Source organism: Pteropus alecto, unplaced genomic scaffold (assembly GCF_000325575.1).
Source record: "Pteropus alecto unplaced genomic scaffold, ASM32557v1 scaffold24, whole genome shotgun sequence".
Taxonomy (NCBI): domain Eukaryota; kingdom Metazoa; phylum Chordata; class Mammalia; order Chiroptera; family Pteropodidae; genus Pteropus; species Pteropus alecto.
Window position 1 is genome coordinate 12,197,662 of NW_006439192.1, and position 22,343 is coordinate 12,220,004.

The 22,343-nt window shown below is 38.9% G+C and overlaps 1 protein-coding gene across 1 annotated transcript in view; it reads right to left on the reverse strand.

The window, feature by feature from the left end:
• Window positions 1-22,343, reverse strand: part of DLC1 (DLC1 Rho GTPase activating protein) — a 343,953-nt gene that overhangs the window by 27,429 nt on the left and 294,181 nt on the right. The window contains exon 6 of the mRNA XM_006916352.3: window positions 67-138. Coding sequence (XP_006916414.1) covers window positions 67-138 — 72 coding nt within the window. The remainder of the gene's footprint in view (window positions 1-66; window positions 139-22,343) is intronic.

A 22,343-nucleotide genomic window follows, 5' to 3' on the forward strand; every position in this document is an offset into this window, starting at 1 on the left:
ATCAATAATAATCATGAACCAAGGATATGATTATGCTAATTAAAAATAAATGGCATTCTGGCTCACCTTCATAAAGCTGTGCGTACTGGGGGAAACCTGTTGCCCGAAGCCAATCACAAGCTTCTTTGGCTTCTATTTCTAGAACAGAACAGAAGAAAGGTAAAAATGTTAGGTCATGTGTACCTCAGCATGCTTCTTCCTTAATAAACTGTGATTTCATTATACAACTCTGATGTCTGTTGAAAATGAATATGCCAAAAATAATCCATTCAATTCAAATGGTTTAATATTTTGTGCATATTTTTAGACTTTTAAAAATGTATACAATTATCCATCTTTCCTTTAAAATAATTAATTTTAAGGCTGGATGACCTAACCTGATTTACTTTTCATAACAAAAGGCCACCAAGTACATCTTGACACCTGGGAAGAGAACTAAGCTGACCAAAAGAAGAGAACTGCTGCCCAGTAGGATGCCCGGAAAGGCCCTGGTCATGTGACCCTGTGCCTCTAGGTACATCCTACATTAGGGAGGCCCAGGCTATCAGGTGACCCAGAGGGCATTAAGTCAATAAATCCCATGATCTTGGCAGGCTGAAATGCCTAATAAAGCTTCTATTTCCCTGTGATTAACATCTTGTAGATAGTATTGATAAACAGAAAGGCTAAGAGCAACTGACACACTATGTTCAAACTCACTCAAGCACATATTTACAATCCTGTTAAAGCTGACTCACAGAGGCCATCTAGGGCACATTCATGAGTCTGTCAGCACAAAGAATATTCTTTCAATTCTTTTTCCCACCTTCCTCAGGCCACGAGAGTACTTAGGTATCTAAGGCTGTTCTTGAGTTTATAAATGTCTCAACATTGCTTAATTTGTTCCAGATTCAAGGCTTCATGGAGCATATCTGAGTCAGATGGGAGGCAGACAGCCCATTTTACAAGAAGTATACATATCTTACTTTTGTCTAGTAACTTTACGGTTTCAAAGTATTTTTTGCCTGTTATTTCACGAGTTCCTTGACCTTTAAAGAAAGGTAATTATGAACACTCACACCCATTAATGCAGGTAGAAATGTCTTTTTTTGAGCAGGCCAAAGAGAAAAATAACCTGCTATGTTCTGATGAGTCAATAACCAAACTAAAAACAATTATGGCAGTAGAGTGGAAAGAAAGACATGGCAAAGTTTACTTCCATGAATCTTATATCCATACTTTGTCTCATAAGGAAATTAAGGATGTTTAAATAAAATCAAAGAATAGATATTTTCTAGAAGACTATATTGCTAGAAACATATATAAAGCTCAACATTTTGTTTTAAAGAATGAGGAAACTACTTTTTCTCTGTCTCTGTGGCCCCTGTTTATATATATATGTATATGTATATATGTATATATATATATGGAAAGGAAAAACGCTGCGTTTGTTTTTTAAAAATATTTTAAATAAGTCACTTCTTTTGACTATTTAGTGGTTATTTCTGTTGAACAGATCATCAGACACTTAACAATAGATAGTTAAAAAAGTAAATGTTCCTGTTCTCTTAATGTTTTACTTGACAAATGGTGAATAACAAGAAATTCTCAATGTCTATTCTTCTTTGATTATGTTCAGACATAACACCAAGTCAGCGGCGTGCACGCACACACGCGCGCACACACACGCGCGCGCACACACACACACACACACACAAGCCTTAATTAGACACAATTCATCAGCCAATATTGCCACCTATTTGAGCATGTTCTTGATTTTCTTATTAAAATGGCTTTATGCCAAGAGGCACGAAAGATATATAAGGTTATTATTTATCTAAAAAAGCTTGACATTTATTTATGTAGTACTTTACAAATTACAAAGTGTTGTCACATATATTACTCATTTAAGGTCCTGCTGTTATTTCAGGAACTCATAAAAGCCTACTGCTGTCTTGTCACTCTCTTATTCATTTTCCACCACTAAGAAAATGAAATGCCCCCAAAAGGCCAAAAATTGATCTAAAAAACTCAATCCTCTTAGGGCCACTTGGATAGAAAAAAATGATGTGAAAAGGTGAAGGTTTGCTTCTCTAGCAGACAATTTAATTGGCTAAAAAGCAGTACCTTCAAGGTACTTTCTTCCTTCCTTTCCTTACACTAAAATAGATGAGAATCTGTCATTCTTTTAGATATAAAACCGAGAGGAATAGACAAGCCTATATCTATCTTACATCTAAAAATGCCGACTCATGAAAACTTAGGCTGTATAACAAATGAGAACTTGACCTGCTGTTTCTATAGAAACCAGAATCAGAAGTCAAAATTGTAAAAAATTGTTGATTTTTTAAATAAATGGAAGTTGTTGACTTCATTCCTACCCCTTTCCAATTACTACCAAGAGAAAATGGTAACAAGTACTGATTTTTTAAAAAATCTATTTTTTCAGTTTATTTAATATGAAATGAACCAACATTTACACCCAAGTAAGCCACTACTTTCACTCTCATCTCCTAACTGCAACTACACCCAAGTCAGAGTGGGAATACCCTTCCAAGTTTCACCCCTCTGATCTAAGCCACTACTTTCACTCTCATCTCCTAACTGCAACTCCAGGTCTCTAATTCTTCCCTCTCTCAGAGAATCCATCCAACCCTGGTTCATCAAACTTCCTGTTACAGTTTTGATCTTCTCTCTCCCTCACAAACTTCACTAGAGCCCTATCTATTGATTGGAAAATCAAGTCTAAACACCTCCACATGGTTTTCAAGGCTCTCCACATGGCATCCAACTTAATTTTTTAGCTCCCTGTACTTCCTCTATATACCAGCCAAAGTAAACTTAGTGCTCACCTCCCCACATATCACAGTGACTTCCCTGGCCTGAAATGCTCTCCTATCCTCTCAATGTCATATTTCACTCATCCCTCAAAGCCTAGCACAAATGCTGCCTCCTTTGGGTAGTCTTTCCAGATGCCTCCCCACAATTTTATCAATGGCTAACTTTTATTGAGTGCTTATTATGTGACGGAACTAAGTACTTAACACATATTCATTCTTTACTCCTCATACGGATCCTAACACGTGGATTACTAATATCATCCCCAAGATATACGAATGAAGAAACAAGCGGAGAAATAATCACTCCTTAAAAATAAGGTTTTTTTTTGTTTTTTTTTTACATTCAAATGCCACAGTGAGAGACAACTAAGACTCAGAAATGAGCAGGATAGGTTCTATCCTTAAAAAATACACAACAATGACCAACAGTAAAAATATTAAAGAAAACCATGTGTATGTTTCACTACTTCAGTCACTTGGGCATTCTTGATTTTTGGAGGCCTCTAACTGGCAATCGGCATATGACCTCTTCAGTGTATGTGAATGGTGATGTGAAAATTATGAGGACAATTCTTAAATGATTTTAAATTTTTTATTTTTCAATATGACAATTTTTAAAAAACATTCCCCACTGGGCAAAAAATGCCATCAGAAACTAAAAATACAATGGAAATACAATGATACTTTTATACTTGCATTTTCTCTAAGCAAACAACAGACAAATGTATTAAGGAGGAAACAGGAAATTTTTATTGGAAACAGCTTTAGTGGTTAGTTGTATTAAGTGAATGAGGTCCAGGAGACCCTTTCGTGTATGGCTGGGAACTATTGGGCCATATTTGCACATTTCCTGGCATAATGAGATGACCCTATCTTCCTCTTACCCCTCAACAGTAAATGAGACAGAAATTCCCCAACCCCGTCATCACTCTGCTGAACTCGCTGCTCTTAGCCCGTTGAGCAACAGTAATTGGGTGGAAGCAGGATGTGACTACTTCCACCTTCTGTTTGCTCTGTCTACACAGTGGGTATTCTTCCCGCCTTCTTTAACATGCTACCAAAATCAGGACTCAAGGCAAATGCTACCTGGAATTTATCCCTTAAATACAAATCTAAGGAATTGGAGGACTAATTCAAATGAAGAACTATGACTTGAATCTCTTTCTCTTTGCAATTAATAAAAGTCAATGTTAAATACACACAACTGCCAGAGACTGATTATTAGGAATTACCTATGAAAAATGAATTCTAACTGGGACAAGTCAGATAGTATAGTATGTACATCTTAATATTTATTAAATCCTGATGTTTTTTAATCACAACAAAGGTTTTGACTGGCAACTAGCAGCATTCTCAAGTGTCTTAAAAAATTCTAACATGTGCTGTGCATATTCTGAAATAAACCCAGCTAGGAAGCTTCTGAAGGGCCTGTCGATACTAATTTGTTTTCTGGAACCACTTGGCCTAACAGTAGCTGACTCAAATTCACCTTCGGGTATATTCTAGTATAGTCATACATTTAAGTGCAGCCAATTATCCTTCGTTTTCCCCTTTGCTCAATATTTATTTACTGAACATCTACTAAGTGTGCTGCCAGCTATGATCAGGGACAATCATACGGGTTCCGGACGTGAAGCAGGAAGCCACATGGAAAGGTAATTCACAAATGAGTACACAGTATCTGATGATCTCTTTAGGATGAATTGGTTTCCTAAGGGCTATTCTAAGGTCCATGTGTTTATTTAAGTCCCAAGTGACCCTGTACAGGCAGCATTAATGAGTCCCTACTTCACAGGAAAAAGCAAAGTCCTAACGACGGCAGTGTGGGGAACATATTAGTTGCTCGATAAGTAAATATTACATAAATAAATATGCCACAATTCTATTTTTGTTCTAGTGAGGCGGTCTTCATTTTTCTGATCAGGGTCCACAATAAGAAATACATTTTACATTGTCACCTGGTACATGTGTGTGTGTGTGTGTGTGTGCAAATTAATAAACATGTACATGTATAAGCTTATATAAAACTGAAACAAGTTTCACCAGGTAACATAGTAAGTGGTGCAGCCTTACTTTTTTTATTCTATTTTCAAATTGTAACATTTGTTACCTATCAAAGCAACCAATTTGAAATGCATTATTCCACTCATAGCTTTTTCTTAGAAAGAGAGGAAGAAAGAAAGAAAGAGGGAGAGAGGCAGGAAAGGAAAGAAAAGGAAGAGAATGTGATGTGCCACAGGAAAGACACACATGAATTCAGAGGTGGGAGGGGGCTGCTTGAGCACATGTTTATGCTCCACCTTTATTTAAGGAGGGGTTATGATCTCCAATGGAGATTAGATGGCAGGAGAGCAGATTTGGAGTAAAGGAGACAGAGTAAGGTAAGTGGAGAGATGGGGGAAGCACAGGTGTTTGTGAATGAATGGCAAGCAGTCAGTATTTACTGTAAAGGAAGGGGAGGCATGAAATGGAAAGTAGGTTACCCCATAGAGCAGATATAAGCACATCTTTTGCCTGGTTACCAGATGAGCAACCAGCACTATTTCCTCAGATATAAAATAGCTCTTTGCATCTGAGTGTCCCAAACTCCTAATAATCCATCCCAGAAAAGGGGCAAAGTATTACCTGTAACATGTCAGGAAAACTGGTCCAGGAAAGAATCCATTGTTCAGTTAAGTAGCTTTAAAAAAATAATCTCTCTGGATCTGTTTTCTCATCTGTAGAACCTGGGATTGCTGTACGCTTTGCAGATCCTTGTGATTTCTTTCCTTCGTAGCCAGTTTCCCTTCTCACTAAGACAACTTTTAGAATAGGTTCCATATCGACTGTTAATTTTCCAGATTTATCATCAATCACATGGAGACATTCTCATTCCCTCAAAAAACTAGATCAATAGTTAACTGTTTTGAGTCCCGATTTTGTAAATTTACTGGTTTATTGCTAAAATATCTAATCTGCTTTCTAACAGATAAATTTCTTGATTTGTCTCATGAAGCCTATGTTCATATTATAGAGAACTGAAAACCCTAAAATTTAGCTTATGTGTGAGCCTATAGCCCTCAAACTAAAATTAATCTGCACAGGAGGAAAACACCAGCCTATAGAAAAGCTTTACTTTGCTTACTGATCTTTCATATTTGCATTTCAGTGATAGCAGCATCCTGGCTTCTGCAGAATCAGTGACTTGGGTGCTGAAATGCATTTTTGGAGCTTTTCATCTTTTCTCTTTACAAATGAGCGAGCTGGTTCAGAATTTAGATAACTGGCTTAAGGATCCAGAGCTCGCTGTACTTATTCCCAGGTCGGAGCACTTTCTGCACACTTCCGCAGTGCTCGCGAAGAGTACTCTCACTTTTAAATCACTGGACTATTTTTCAGTATGCGTAAGAACTGGAAGTTTGAAGGGAGTTTTCTTTTTTATCTCCTGCTTGAGGTTTGGAGGCAGATATGTTGCTTTCTAGTAAAGGACATTCCTAGAAATAATATAAAGGAGGGGAAAAAGGACCCATTTTCCCCAATGATGTGATGACAACTTAATAAATGGTTTTGTCCTGAAAGAAGGAAACCGTGGGAGGCATGTCCTGCAAGCCTATACCTGGGATTACACACAGAAGGTAAAACTCCAGCAATGCAGAAATTAAATCAATGGAAATCCCCTTTGGGGATCATTTAATTCAAGAGTTTGCAAACTACTGTTTTTAACACACACACCAAAAAAAGACAAATAGTTCACATCAAAAACTATGTGCTCTTCCCTCCCAAAGGTAATCAACAGCTCTGTATTAATTTGAGCCTGTGTGTAATATGCTTCTATCAGGCACTCCAGAATTGAGCTGATCCAGTTACCTCCAGGAACAGAAAATATCTCCCAACTAATCAAAAATTCACACTTACTACCCAGCACAAAGAAGTCCAACTGAAATGAAAATAAACTCTTAAGGAAATGGACACTGCATCATCATGTCTTTCTATTTCATTTCAATCAGGGGCGGGATTAAAAAAAAAAAAAGGCTTCAGGTTTACATACACACTCATACACCACACACATATACACACACAGTTTTAGTATTCTATATCTAATATTTATACATTTCAAACCTTGCATTGCTAAGAAAAATGATTTGATATAGCTCTTAAAATACCATTCCCTTTAAAGATGATCATTGCATGGATTAAGAAGACAATTTCAAAAAAGAGAACAATCTAAAGTACATAATTTTAAAGGCCTTTATTATTCTGAGCCTCATTGTTTCTGTAAGTGAAGCTGATGCTTTAAGATTATATAATCCACTTCCTTTTAAATTTATCATTCAAGCCAAAATACCAGGTTACAAACCTAAAGTAACCCCCTCCCCACCCATCTCCATCATTAAAGGTTAGCAGGCACACCAGGTCTTTCTTTTACATATGTTAGCAAAGCTTACTCTACTAAGACCCCCGCCACCCATCCCAGTCTTCGGTTTTTGCCCATAAAATACTATGCAAACTGTAGTGCTCCAAAATCTTAAAATTAGAAATAAAATAAATGGTGAGGAATTCCATTTATTTCCCACATTTAAATCCATTCTGACAAAGAGAAAAAAGAAAACCAAGAATCAAATGGAAAATCAAGTTGCCTTATAGAAGACCAGTGAAAATAAACACATGGCATATATTGGTCGATATTAGCCACCTGTAGCCATTCTTATGTCTAATCTCAAACAGGAAACACTATTCAATTAGACTTTCTCAGTTTTGTGCCAAAAAAAAGTATAAGAAAAAATAAGGATTACTGTCTTTTAGGTGAGCTAAAGAATTATTTTCATCAAAATTGCTTGTCATACCCAGCCCCCGCCCCCTGCCCAACACATACCATCTAATGGTGAAAATTTGATTCAGGTACATTTATCTAGTTTAGGAACATTTCTGATTTTATAACTGATATATTTGTGCTACAAAAACATTAAGATCCTCATTTTGTTGCTATCATCATTTTGTTTACACATGCAGGCAGGAAGGGGTCTGAAGTTCCATTCGACTCACATATGACTTTGGACTGGTCACTGAACTTCCCTGCATCTCAGCTGGGAAGAGGCAATGTTTTTCCAGGCTGCCTTTGCAAGGTTCTGGAATTTCCCATGAAATGACTTCTATAAAGGCATAAAGACTATGCAAGATCCCTTTTCTGTGCTCTACAGTTTGAAAAGGAGAATTGTGTGGAGATTGTCTTTTATGAGTTAACAATTTCTCCAGACTTGGGAGGTGAACATGATTTCAGAATTTCAGCATCTTCTATCTACTTTGTCACCTGAATGTGACAAAAGGCACAATATGGCTGTAGTGCAGCCCAGTGTATGGGCCACCCGCCTTTTCACCTCCAAGGTCTCTTCCTCTACGATTTCCTAAGTGCTGCAGCCTGAGAAATGCTACAACCTCGGGGTGTGGAAAACTTTTGTCCCACAGACATCCTCTAGAGACTCCTGCAAGGAGAAGGAAGGCGCCTTTCTGACAAGTCAGGAAGCAGCCTCCAGTCCTCTCCGCAGGACACTCAAAGGCGGGGCAGGGACTAGAACAAAATGTGGATGGGAGGTGTCAAAGGCATCTCAGGACTCCCATTTCACTGATCTCGGCTTTCAGTTAGCTTTTGATTTTTCTCCTGGGGATGGGAGGGGGGAAGACATGAAAAGGCCACCAAGTAGAAGCAAGTGTGAATGAAAAAAGAGCATACTTTCCATGGTGAAACTCAGTCTAGTAGCAATAATGAAAAACAAGAATGAATGATTAAGAAGAATTGATTCCTCTATGTTTTGGCTTGACTTTAGTAAGGTATAATATTTTACCTTTTGGTGACCAAGAACATTATTTCCAAATAGGCAGGCATTTTCAAGATGCCATTCAAATGTTTTCAGTGACGTCTGGGAGAAAATTTTCCCTTACATGTATTATTTTAAAATACTTTCAGTGAAGAGAGTTATTATTCAGCACAGTGAACAGAGGCTAGAAAATGGTATCATAAACCCTTTGTCTACATGTTAAAGACAGAGGCTCAAGTCTCCATTCACTATGCCCCCAGATAAGGGACACAAAAGCCACTACTCTTTCAATCCTGGACCCTAACATTGTATCTCCCTACCTATGAGCACAAGTCCCCTAGGAAACTGCATAGTTACTACAACGCTCTATACGATGCCAAAAGCCACATATCATTTCCTAGATGGAATCAACTCCTGATAAATACATCTCTATGTGTTGAACCCTACAGCCACACATACCTGGCTGAAATCCTAGCTTGGCCATATATGGCGACTGATCTTGGGCAAGGTATTTAATCCCCGAAGCCTCAGATTCCTCATCCAAAAAACAGGAATAATTATATCTACTTTGTGCTGTTGCTGTGAAAAATCAATGTGACAATGAAAGCAAACTACATGACAAATTTTACTTCTATATTAGTAATACTATCCCATCAAAATTCTGAGAATTTATAAAAAATAAAAAAGAGTATCCATACTAGAGAAGGCTGACAGTTTCTTGTGAGAGATTATAAAAATATACAGGCTAAATATGCAAGGCTTTCTTCCTGTCCACCATGAATTACTATGGCAAAGAGGGAATAGCTTGTGAAAAAAATGTTAAGACTGAGTAGACCTAATTAAAGAACCCCCAGCAGGATACTCCCTGCTTTTTACCACTGATCATGATAATCCTTAACAATACTGGGTCCCCTAAGGAAAAGTGCAGACAGACAGGAAGAGCCCTTCTCAGCTGGGAATCCTACCCTTTTTACATTAATTAGATTTCTGACTAATTTGAGGTTGAAAGAAAACACCACTGACTGCACTCATTCCAGCAACCCATTCCTAGAAAACATATTTGAACCCTAGAGCACTGTCTTTCTTACTAGAAGAATTACTCTCAAGTTTTCAAATTCTTCCATTCGTAATGGCCACAGAGTCAGCTATAAACACAGTTGTGAAAGTCTGCTCCAGAAAAGCATTTTCCTCCTAATTTCACAGCCTTGGAAAAGAGGAACTTGAGACTGTGCTTTCTAGGACAGTGTTTGGCTATTTACAGTTATGGTTGGGCATTAGTTCACCTCCACCACTATAACGAGGAAAATTTATGTCTTAAATGCTGTACGTAGATCATTCCTTTGCATTGTAGTTTCACTACTCCGAAGCAAGCACCTTAGAGGTAAATCCTGCAAAAAGGGCACCCAAAGAAAGTCAGAAGAATGACTTAGGTTTAGAAATTCATTTTTTCTCCTCCATTGGATCCCACCTCATATAATGCTAATCATCGGACTATGCAAACATTAAAAATGAAAATCACCTTTCTCCTCAGATCTGCTTTATAATTTCAAGAACAGGTTTGGCACATGAAACTCAGTCTAGCAGCAATAATAAAAAATAAGAATGATGCCAGCTACATCATGGGGCCAGGCTTTGTTATAATGTTCTAAAGCAGGGGTCCCGAACTCGCGGGCCGCTGCGAGAGAGCAAAACTTCATCTCTATTTGCAGCCACTCTCCAGCGCTAGCATCACCGCCTCAGCTCTGCCTCAGATCATCAGGCATTAGAATCTCATAGGAGTACAGGTCCCTGGTGCTCAAAAGGTTGGGGACCGCTGTTCTAAAGCACCAAGAATTCAGTCTTCAGTGATTTGGCAATATCCAGGGAGGAAGGGGAAACATCTGAAGTTATTTTTACTCTTGCAAGTCCTCTGGCTGAACAGGGTGAATGCTAGGGTGGGTCAAGCATTGTCTGGAGCCGTTCAGGGTCCTTTTTTTTCTTTCACTCTGCATGGCCTCATTTCCGTCTTCCTGTTGCTAGGAAGGAGAGTTAAGTATGGGAAACTTGTGTTTACAATAGTGGACCATCCTGTCCAGCACAAGGCTCTCTTCAAAAAAGTATGATTTGTTTCACCCACTGTACTTTGGATGTCCCATTCTTCTGGACCAAATCACCCTTCCCTGGATATTTTCAAATTGCATATTTACCCGCCTAAGTCATAAAAATACCACTTTCATTTGAACATTGCATCATGGCTTAAAATCTCCATGGGGACACCAAGGGAAATCCAAGTACTTATTTTTGTATTTGAAACCACCTCTTGGAGTCCCACCAAGCCTCTGACTGGAGGCATCGTACTGGGGCCTGCCATATCTTCTTTAAGCTCACACTAGTCCTACAAGTAAGAGTTTAAATACTGTGTAAATTTTTTTACTCACTTCACATTAATAACTTGTTTAATCATAACATGTTTTTCTATTAATCTGCTATCTTTTTCCAGAAGCAACTAAATATCTCTTTTTAATGTACAAATGCCCTTAAACCATGCTTGGTCTTTGCTCTTTGAAATGCAGTATGGAACAGTAACAAATGATAAACAAAGAAAGGTTTTAGGTTAAAGTGCAACAAGGCCTCTCATCTTCACAACTATAGGAAAACTCTTTGCCTGGTCTAACGTATTCAAACTTGGTACCGCTGCCTATGATTAGTCATAGTTAACTGCTTAACTATTCAGCCTTTTCACTCTTTAAGGACCAAGTGGTGTTCTTATAAGATCTACAATTGGGAATTTAAGACACATGAAAGTCATAAAACCACTTTTCTTATCCACTCTAGGGAAGGATTTAAGTTGGGAGCTACTTATTCTGATTCTGCAGAGTTGGGAAACCAAGTCTGTCCCTGTTCTTGAGCTTTGGCCAATTTGGTGTAAGGTGTCACTCAGCTTGAATTAAAATAAAATCTGCTTTTGTCAAAAAACAAACCTTTAAAAGCAGCTGGGAGAGAAAGTCAGTCTGCTGTACTTCATTTTAAACTCTGAACAGTAGTGCTAATGAAAAAAATATGCACCCAGGCTTGGGCCATGCTGTAAATCTGGCATGCCACAATAAAATTTAATAAGAGCAATCGCCAACAGTTTCTCAGAAAATGTCTTGAAATAACTTCTGAACATACATCTGCTAACTATTTGACACTCATTCCCAAGGATTTTAGTTCCTCTATTAGGGGGCCTGTTGACTTACAGGGCACCCCTCGGAACATCTGCTTCAGTCTGCAAGCCAAGATGGCACTGGGTGTCTCCACTAATTCTACACTTATGGTCTGCAAATTATCTCCGTGGAAGACCAGCCTGCAGTCCAGATGGATGCTGAATTAGTCAACCTCTTGGAGTTGCTGATAGATTTACATTCAGAGTTCTGCTGGGCTATTATTTTTCCTCATCCTTCCAGCAAACAGTTTGGGAAAAAAAAAAATGTAATTTGAGACCCAGTATTCTGTTGTCTCCAGAGCTGTGATTTTTTTTCTACCCAAATGCGTCACAGATGCCACCCTCGTGAATCTTTCTGTAGTAGATGGCTGTGCCCAGGCTGCATTCTTCCATCTCACCAATAATGGCTGAAAACAGCTTCTATATCCTAAGAATGAACCCATTTGCTAACCATGTTGGGCGTGGAAAGACTCATTCAAAGCTAGCGTAAGGCAAGGTTTTCTTTTCCACAGTACAGATGGACTGTATGCAGGGATTTCCTTCCACAATAACTAGCATAAATTAGGTATTTGTGGAACATCAGTACTAGACACTGTGCTAAACACTCACTCGTATTAGCTCATTTGATCCACACAACCTCTCCGCGCGGTAAATACAATTATTACCCCCATGCTGCAGACGAAGGAGGTACAGAGAGGGCCTGTTACTTCCCAGATTCGCCCAGCTACCAGGCTGCGGACGATTCCCACCCTGTCAACCAGTCTCCCTGGCAATCGCTCTAACGTCCCTCGAAACCCGGGCGCGCGCTGGAAAGACGCGCATTGACTCGGTAAATTACACGTGGCAAGGACAGTTTGCTGCAGCCAGAGGTGCAAATCCTTTAGTAGGATCAAAGGCTTGGCCCGTGACGTTGAAAAGAAGTGGAGACAAGAGCACAGAGTTGGGTAGGGTTCCCAAAGGCCGTTGCCTTGATCAGAAAAAGTGGGGTCGGGCGGCGTGCTTCCTACTTTTCGCTGGTGCTGGGACTCCCTCCGCGCCGGCGCCTCCTCGGAGGCCAAGGGCTCGGGCATCTCCCTGAGACATTTTAGGAAACCAGTTCAACGCCCCAGAACGTGAAGGCACACGGCAGCCTTTCTAGCAGGCGCTCCACACATGCAAACCACAGGGCTTGCCAAATAGCTCCAACACTGAGCAGGGGCCCGCAGCCTCCAGAGACTTTCCTAAGTCTAAGTTATTGCGCAGCGCTTAAAATATCTGAACAAAAACGGTTTGAAATTAAAACTTTTTGATAAATTTACTTTCAAACAATTAAAAAAAAAGAAAAACATTTCCAAGTGCCACTATGGTCTAAGCATCCCTAAGTAATAAACTCTCAGGGAGTCAACGCTGATTTTGGACTCGTACGGTGAAGGACACCAAGCACCGAACCCCGAAAGATCCTCGAAGGAAAGATAATACTAGAAAGGCTGTCGTGTCACGGCCCTCGGAGCCGAAGGCCATCGTCGCCTGGAATTTCCAGCGGGGATGGAAGTCGCCTGGTCCTGAGCTCCCGGCCTGGCCCTGAGCCCCACACGCCCGGCCTTGCACTCCCACGCCCGGTCGTACGTCCCCAGCCGTGCCCAGCCGCAGCCGCAAGTTAACCTGGGCTTAACTACATTAGTCGCGGTCGACCTCCTGCCCGCAGCCCTTGCGGAGCCCACCGGACGCGCCAGTCCGTGGCCCCAAGCAATGAGCTACCAGGGGTCACTGCCCGAGATGAAGACCTCCCCTCCCAAACCCCTGGTTTTTCCCACACTCCACCTCCCCTACTCCAAGAAACTCGGGCGACTCGTTTCCAAGCCACCGTGGAAAGTGTTTCAAAAGCACAGAAGAATATCAGGCACCGACTTGATAAGGCGGGGTGACATTTCCTTCGCGGCGGGTCCCTTCCGCAGCTGGCTCCCGCGGCTGGCCTAACGGCAAGGCACAAGTCTAGCTTACGTGTTAGGATCATGGTGTCCGGCTTCTTTCTGCACATCAAGTGCGGCAGGGGGCGGCAGGCGCGCAGTAGGGAAATCGAGGCAGCCCAAGCAGCTGGGCTCCTGCGCCCGGACCCACCGCAGCACCCAAGACGCGCGCCCAGGCGGCCCTCAGCGCATCCTTGCTCGCCTTTCAGTGCCACTTGCCAAGGCCCCAAAAAGAACACGAGTTTTTCCAAAGGTCGAAAAGGAAGACCGCTCAGCGAGCGGGGCGAGAAGCCGGGGACCGGTTGTTACTGAAGCGGAGAAGTTCGGCCATCGCCGAAATAGTAGCGAAGTGCCCTCGCACAGGCGCCTAGAGGGCTCTGCCTCCCGCGCTCCCACCCCGCCGTGCACTCCTGCAGGGCCCACCCAAAGGGGAGGGACCAGGATGGGCAGAGTCACCTACTCGCCCACTCACCGGTAGCCTGCCGATGCCTCCCGCAGACTGCAGGCCCCACCCACCTGTCCTGGACCGGCCGGGCCTTGGGCTCCGGCCTCGCCCACTTGCCCCGCCCCTCGCCTCCTCCCCGCGGCTGGGCTCGCCCACCTCAGCCTCAGGCAGTCCTCTGGGCCCGCCCCTCCTACACCCGCCCAGATCCTCCAATGCGGGGATGGAATGTTTTCCTCCGGCTTGCACGTCTGTAATGGTAAGCGCCTAAAGGTCTCCAACTATTGGCGTCTGGGGCAAAGGCAATCAATGGCTGTACCCACGAGGCGTCTCCTTGTCGGGGAGGTCTCGGCTGGATGCTGGGACACCGCGCACGTTCTCTGTTTTCCTTGGTAGTTTTGCACGCTTTAAAAAATCTCTGACTCTCCCTTTCATTCTAGTAGGAACTGAATAAATTCGCGAGAACGGAGGGGAAGCAAGGAAGTAGGGAGGAATCAGTCTTTACTGATGTGCAAAATGGAGTACTTGTTCTTTGGACGTAGTGATTATTCATAGCTAAAGCCCGTAGGCGTTCAGAACGAAGGCAAGTAATTAACACTGCTGTAAAGAAGGGTAAGTTTTTACCCAGCACGTGTTGAGTCTACCGTGTGCAGTCATAGCCACTGTTTCTCAAATCGTGGTCTTTGGGCTACAACTTAACACAGCTCCTGGAAATGGTAGGATCTGACGCCAGACTGCACATTTAGAATCTCTGATAGTGATATTCTGCATTTTTACAAATGTTCAGGTGATTCTGATGCACTGTTAATGTGAGGGCCCCTGATATACTAGGAAGCCTAATTTTTAAAGATCATATTTGAATACAGTCTCTGTAAGATTTAAAAAATCCAGACCAGGTTTCCATGAAAATTTACTTTGATACTGATTGATGCTTTCTGCCTATTACTTCTAGGCAAAGAAAACTACGAACTTAAATCTACTTATTCAACAATACATTGAGAGCATTTACTATGTGCCCAACACTGTTCTAGGCTTCAGAGATATAGCAATGAGCAAGAAATAAACATTCCATCCCTCCTGGAGTTGACTTTCTAGTAAGGAAGATGTACAGTAAACAAAATAATAAATCAGTGAAATATATGTAGTGTCTTAGATGGCTCTATATAAAGCAGGGGAGAGGATAAGGGAGCTGGGACAATCTATTTTTAAATTGGGTTTAATGCTAGTCATTTCATCTTTTCTTATATCTAAGTAAGAAAAGGTGATATACTGCCATTTGTGACAACATGGATGGATCTTGAGATAATTATGCTAAGCGAAATAAGTTAGATAGAAAAAGTTGAAAGTTATGTGATATCACTCATGTGGCATATAATCTAAAAGCAGTAAATGACCAACAAACAGAGACTCATGGATATGGGCAGTAGATTAGTGGTTGCCAGAGGGAAAAGGAGGGAGGAGATAGGAGTAAAAGGGGTCAAATATTTGGTGATAGAAGGAAATCTAACTATAGGTGGTGAACACACAATGCAATATATAGATGACATACTGTTGAATTGTACAGTTGAACTTACTGGATTTTGTTGATCACTGTCACCCCAATAATTTTTAATAAAAATAAATAAATCAGGTTAAATGCAAAAGAGAATTTAATCTCTCAGTTTAAAATGTATTATTTCATAGTCATATCTTAATTTACATACACAAAATTCTTTTTCACCCTAGTTTTTCAAAAACAATAAAAATTCTACCTTACCACTGGCTCCTTAATTTACTTAAACCAGAATTGGGCTCTGGAGAGTGGCACTTCAGGAGAATATGGGGCTCCTCTAGTCAACAGGTATTTCCAGGGCTTTTATCTACCTACAACTGCTGTAGACACAAAAGTAAGCATGGGCAGGCCCACCTCCGCCTACTCAGAGTTTAGTCTGGTGTGTAGGCATACAGGGGCACAGGAAAAAGCAGTGCTGTGAGGGTCAGGAAGTATGGATCTGACCTGGCCCGAGACAACAAGAAGAGGGAGCTGCCCACTAAAGTTTAGATGCTGGAAGAACTGTCAAATGCCCATGATTGCCAGCAAGGGGAGTGTGATTCTAGGGAATGATGGAAAAGTAAAGGCACAAACTTTTTATTCCTTGTATGACTGTGTTAAGGATTTTTTTAAAAAAATTATTTATTTAATTTTAGGATTTTTAAAAAAATCCTTAACAGTGATAATCATTGAGAAGCTATTTTAATGGAAAATGGTATTCCATGATTAAATTTACTTTTTGAAAAGATCACTCAGGCTGCAGTGTATATTTCAAACTTAGAAAATAGGAATACACCTTCTAAACATACTGATTTATTTATTAAATATGCAAACCTTAAAAATGTAGATATTCTAGCATCTCTAAAGAATATCAGTTCTCAGAATACATTCTCAACATTTATTAATAGCTGGATGAGGTTATATTTTACATTAATTAGGTTTCTAGGAGTCTGTGCAATCCTGATAGATATATCCACCCCCACTACATATTCATCTTTCCCAAATAAAGCATGCTAATCTTCTTGTCTCTTCTTGTTCAAGCCCCATTCCCTTTTCCTTGATTATTGATGTCATCTTCTATGGAGCTTCTCTAATTTCATGACATCTCTCTGGAGGTTTGTGTTCTGTGGATTGCTCATTGTCTAATAATACTAATAACTCCAAGAACATTTTCCTTGGTGTTACGTTGGTTGGCATTTACCCTTCACTGAATCTCATCATCTTTTATTCTTTGGTTTATTAATGCAGCCTATATCCTGGGCCAAACTCCAGTTTTCATAGTTTTAATTCTTACTCCTGTTAGAGACGGACATGCTGCATTTTGAAGGCTGCTGCATTTGTAGAATAGTGGTTGAAAGTAGATCTTTGAGAGCAGACCACTTACTAGCTGTGTGATGAACTCTATATTTAGCTTCTCATACTTCTGTTTTTTCATCTTTAAAAGAGGTTGAAATAGTGCATTTCTCATGGGATTTTTAATGAGGATTGAATAAGATAATTCACATACGTGATTAACACAAATAGGCACTTGATAATGTTAGCACATAAAAACATACAATTTCTATTTAAGTAATTATCTAGGAGAAGATTAAAACAAAACAAGACCTTGACTTTAACCTTTCTGAATCTGAGGAGCCTTTAAGAACTGGGGGAAGGAAGGAGTGGAAAAGTCATTAAGAGTGTCAACAAACAATGGTGTTTCACTAGATGAAAGACGGTTCCTAAGACAGTTCAGAGTCCTTCCTCTTCATTTAACCTTTAATTCATCACCCAGGGTTTCATTTGTCTGTCATAGGCAGATGATGTTAGACTGGGTTTGTTAACTGCTCTGTAGTGAGATTTGTGTATTGAAACACTGGACTCTAAGAGGCAAAGATTAATGTGGCCCATTTCCCTGCCGACAGTTTATTGTCCTCTGAAACCCCTTCAGTACATGGGGATAAAAAAAAAAAAATCACAAATTAGGTTTTATTGCTACTGTTGTTGTCAATTATCTGTTCTCAATGGCAGATTAAAAAAGAAAAAAAGGTTTGATGTGAAGACCTATGCCGTTTGCTTGTTGCCATGCTTTCTCAGTGTGGGCATCAGCTTCATGAAAGCTATTGGCAGGGATATGCATACTTTGTCTATTTGGATGTTTTCACGTTCAACTATCGTATTACGAAGGCAAGAAAAATCACATAGCTAACTCCTAAACCGCATGACAGAAGGCTGAGTGACTAAGAAGGCTACTCTCTGGTTCCTACTCTATTTTAATGATTGATATTAGATATCATTGATATTGTCCAAGGACACCCTCTTGCATTTTTCCACTATACTGTGTTAAAAAACGAAAACGAAGAGTAAAAAAAGTGCCTACAGGCAGGTAATATTGGTTAGGAAAGCAACCACAGCAGGTTGGTGTGAAGTGAAGAGCACAGGACCGCTGCACGAGGGTAGCACCAGTCGGTCAGTCTCATTTGATTGTTGGCATATGTTAGTTAACACAGCCACCCCACTGCTCAAAAGTTAAAGATTTTTTTAGAGGCCCTGGATTTCTATATTTTTATATCAAATCTCCCAATTTTCAAATGCTGGTAACATATTAAAAAAATAAATAAATAAACAAACCCATTCTAAGTACTTTTAACTTTGGGCTTCATTTAGCCCTGGGGCAACTAAGGTAAACCTCTGCTCTAGTGATACGAGTCAGGCAGTCTCTTTGGGGATTTATTTCTCTCCCACACGAGCTAAGAGTCCTGTGCTTGAAAAGTGTCGTAATATAATTTGTGTTCTATGGAGCATTATGAAATAATTTCATTTGTAATGTTCAAAGGAAATATGACAAATAGAAAGTTTTGAAAGAATTTTTTAACAGTATTCATTTAAGAGAAATAATTAGCAATTTATTGACTGTCCTTAAGACAGTCATTTACGTTTAAGCTTCAGTGACTCAAGTCTGTCTTCTAAATGGGCATACTTTCCTGAGATAATTACAATATTTACAGTAGAATCTCCTTTTAAAGGCTACTTCATTTAACAGCTCAGATAGTTGATTAGCCCAGGGCCTCACTGCTCAAAATGATAAAGTGAATCCAGGAGAGCTGACACCTAGTCAGCGCTGCTGCCACCCCCACCTCCCACCCGATCTTCACCAATGACTGTGATGATTCTTTAGTGTGGCCTCTGACAACACAAAAATTCAGCCAGCGAAAAGTGAAGATTGCGATTATTTTTGATTCCGTGAAAGAAACTGGACTGCCTTCCCATTGAATTAGCCATCTTTAATGGCATGATTTCATTCTTTGTCTATTCTGACATTATCTTTGATTTAAAAGTTATATTTTGAGCTTCTAACAAATAATTCACTGAAAGCCAAGGTCGGACAACAGATCTAAGTACTACTAATAGTTAATATTTTGCTTTCTTGTTATTTAAATTTTATGATAATAAAACATTGTTAAAAAATTTAAAAAATATGGAAAAGCATGAAGAAAAAAATAAAACCTTCTCATAATTGCACTACCGGAGACAACTGCAGATGTATTTTTATGTCTATCCTCTCAGTCAGTTTTTAAAATATAGTTATTTTATTGTATGAAATTGATATTATAGTATATATTGTTTTGTAATATTTTATTTCACTTAATATACCTAAAGAATGTGACTTTTCATAGTTGCTTCATATTCTATCTATGGATATACCATTTTTTCTTTATTGAATATTCTCATATCATAAATTTTAAAGAGCAAGAATGATAATTTCCTAGACAAATTCAGTTACTTTGAATTAAGAGGTCAAAGAGTATTAGGACAAGTGATATTTATTTGTAAACTGTCATCCAGAAAGTTTGTACCTATTTTATATTTTCACCATTTCTCTTCATGTTAAGTATTGCCGGGATTGTAATTTCCATTTCTATTGATAATTTAACAAGAAAACAATATTATCTTATTATTATTTAAGTCTACATTTATTTGAATACTAAACTGGCTGTTTTTTTTTTATCCTGGTAAAATATACATAACATAAAATTTACGATTTTAAACATTTTTAAGTGTACAGTTTAGTGGCATTAAGTAAATTCACACTGTTGTGCAACTAGCAATTACTTTCTATCTCAAAAACTTATTTATTTTCTCCAACTGAAGCTTTACAGTTATTTAACAATAATTCCCCATTTTCATCTGTTGTCAGCCACTTGTCACCACTGTTCTACTTCCTCTCTCCAGGAATTTGGCTATTCTAAGTACTTCATATAAGTAGAGTCATATAGTAGTTGTCCTTCTGTGTCTGATCCTTTGGTTGTACAGGTTGAATATTTTCATATTTATAAACCAGTTTCATTTTTATAAGTTGCCTACTTAATCCTATAGCCCCCTTTTTTTGATGAAATATTTTGTCTTTTCTTACTGATTTTTAAATATTATTCACATATTTGGGATATTAACCATTTGTCATTTATTATAAAATTATTTTTACAAGTCTGTCACCTGTCTTTTAAGTTTGTTTATTTATCATTAAAAAAATCAACAAGATTCAAACAAAATTCAAAGGTCTTCCTTATTTGTTCTTTTCAATTATTAACTAGGAGTTTACTTAAGTAGTTTTCCTTCTCTACATGCTTTGAACCCAGAAATGCTAAAACACAAAATCAATTTGCAAAACGAGGTCATTTAATGCTTGGGGTTTTTTGCTTTATTTTTAAGATAGGTTTCATTATTTACTCGAAGAAATACTCTAGCTGCCTTATTTTTCTATTACCCCTAACATCGCAAATAGATGCCTTGCACAGAGGTGAGGCCTCCAAAAGGCCTGTTGCAGAAAGGCTAGCAGGGTCAAGGTATAAGGTGGAGACCTAGGGGTACTGAGTTTTTGAAAAACTTTCTGACTTTTGGATTTTCCATAAGTGCAATGAATGCATATAGATCTACTAATAAATAAATCTTGGAACACCTAAGAGTTTTTCTGGAGTTAAATACAAGGCTAACTTGGCCACTTTTACCCTTTTGCCTTCTGGGCAAAAAACTATTTTTAATATTGTTCTCTAACCATCTAGTTTAAAAGAGCCATTTATGTGGTTCCTCCCGAACCCTGATTTTTAACTCAGGGTTTTTTTTATATAGCATTCTAAAGCATCTGCTCAAAGAAAATTCTCTATCATAGTTTTGAAATAACTCTTCAGTTCGTTTTCACTAAGGAGATGGTTTGTGTTCATTTGAGTTGTAACGTATTGCTGTTTTTTCACAGTAAACCTGGTTCTAAAATAAAAATACTATTGCATGGGTTTGGGCAATTGCCTGAAAAATAATAAACAGTTCTTTTTCTTAGCTGCTAACTACAGCATCCTGGCCATTATAGTGTTATTTCTGGAAACCCCTACATGGCTCCAGATCATTAACTTACTTTAACAGTCAATGGGGAGGGTGGAGCTGCAGTATATTGTCAAGCTTGGCTTTTCATGCGTAACTAACTCAGTCGATTATCTCTTATGAATTCAGTTGAATTAAGTTTTATTTTGGGGAACTGCAAGGCGACAAACTATACATTTTTTAAAGTAGATCTGGTAATAAGAATCATGAATCGTGAAAGATTGATGTTTGAAGATATATTAGGAGAGAAGAGACTAGCTTGAATTTCTCCTATACAAATATTCTCTTGTCGAACAAATAACTATTTCTGTACCGATTATTGTCATCTTTTTGATGGGCTGACAAACCAAGCATAGAAGAGGCAAAAAAAAAAAAGAAAAAATTAGAAAAGCCCATTGAATTTCATAACTGAGTTCTCTGGGTCTGAATTAGAAAAATAAATCTGTAAGGGTCTTTAAATTCACGCATGTGTAGAGGAAAGAGATCTGACATAAATCATGTTCTTGACTTGGTCACAGATACTACCAGTGGCCTTGAGTTACTCACATATCTCTTGCTCCTTGGTTTATTTAAAAATTTCATATACATTATATATGAGATATATAAGATATGTACTATATTATATTTTACATAAGTTATGTATCATATATAAATTATATACATTATATATTATACATAAATATATATTTTATTATATACAAATAAAAATAGATATGATTTACATGGAAAAACAAGGATGCTCGATCATTTAACTAAAGATTTTAAGGTGAAGATGTAATAGAATATGGGGGTAAGTATTTTTATTGCAGGTAAGGAATTCAATTCAGAGAGGTTACATGGTTTGCTTGATTTCACATTGCTAACAGATGAGGAAGCAAGAACTTGAATCTGGGTCTCTCTGTCATGATGATCATGACCATGGCTTTATAGTTAAACTATGCGGTCGTAAAGTGCTATTTCAGGGCTCTCCTGTCTTCAAATGTAAAATGAAGGGATTGGACTAGATATTCTCTCAGATCCCTTCAGGATCTTTAGGTTTTAATTTGTCTTAATATACAGCGTAACACTGAATTAACATTCACATTCATTCCTTGTATAAGGGTTCTGAACACATCCAACATTCAAAAATCCTAAAAAAAAAAAAAAAAAAAAAAGTAGAAAGGAAAATGTGTCCACTCAGCATTCCACCATGCCTCATACCAATTCAAAACAGAAAACCGCCATCCACTGAACCTGGTGCTGCAAATCCCAGGATGTACTTACTATGGTAGAACTCT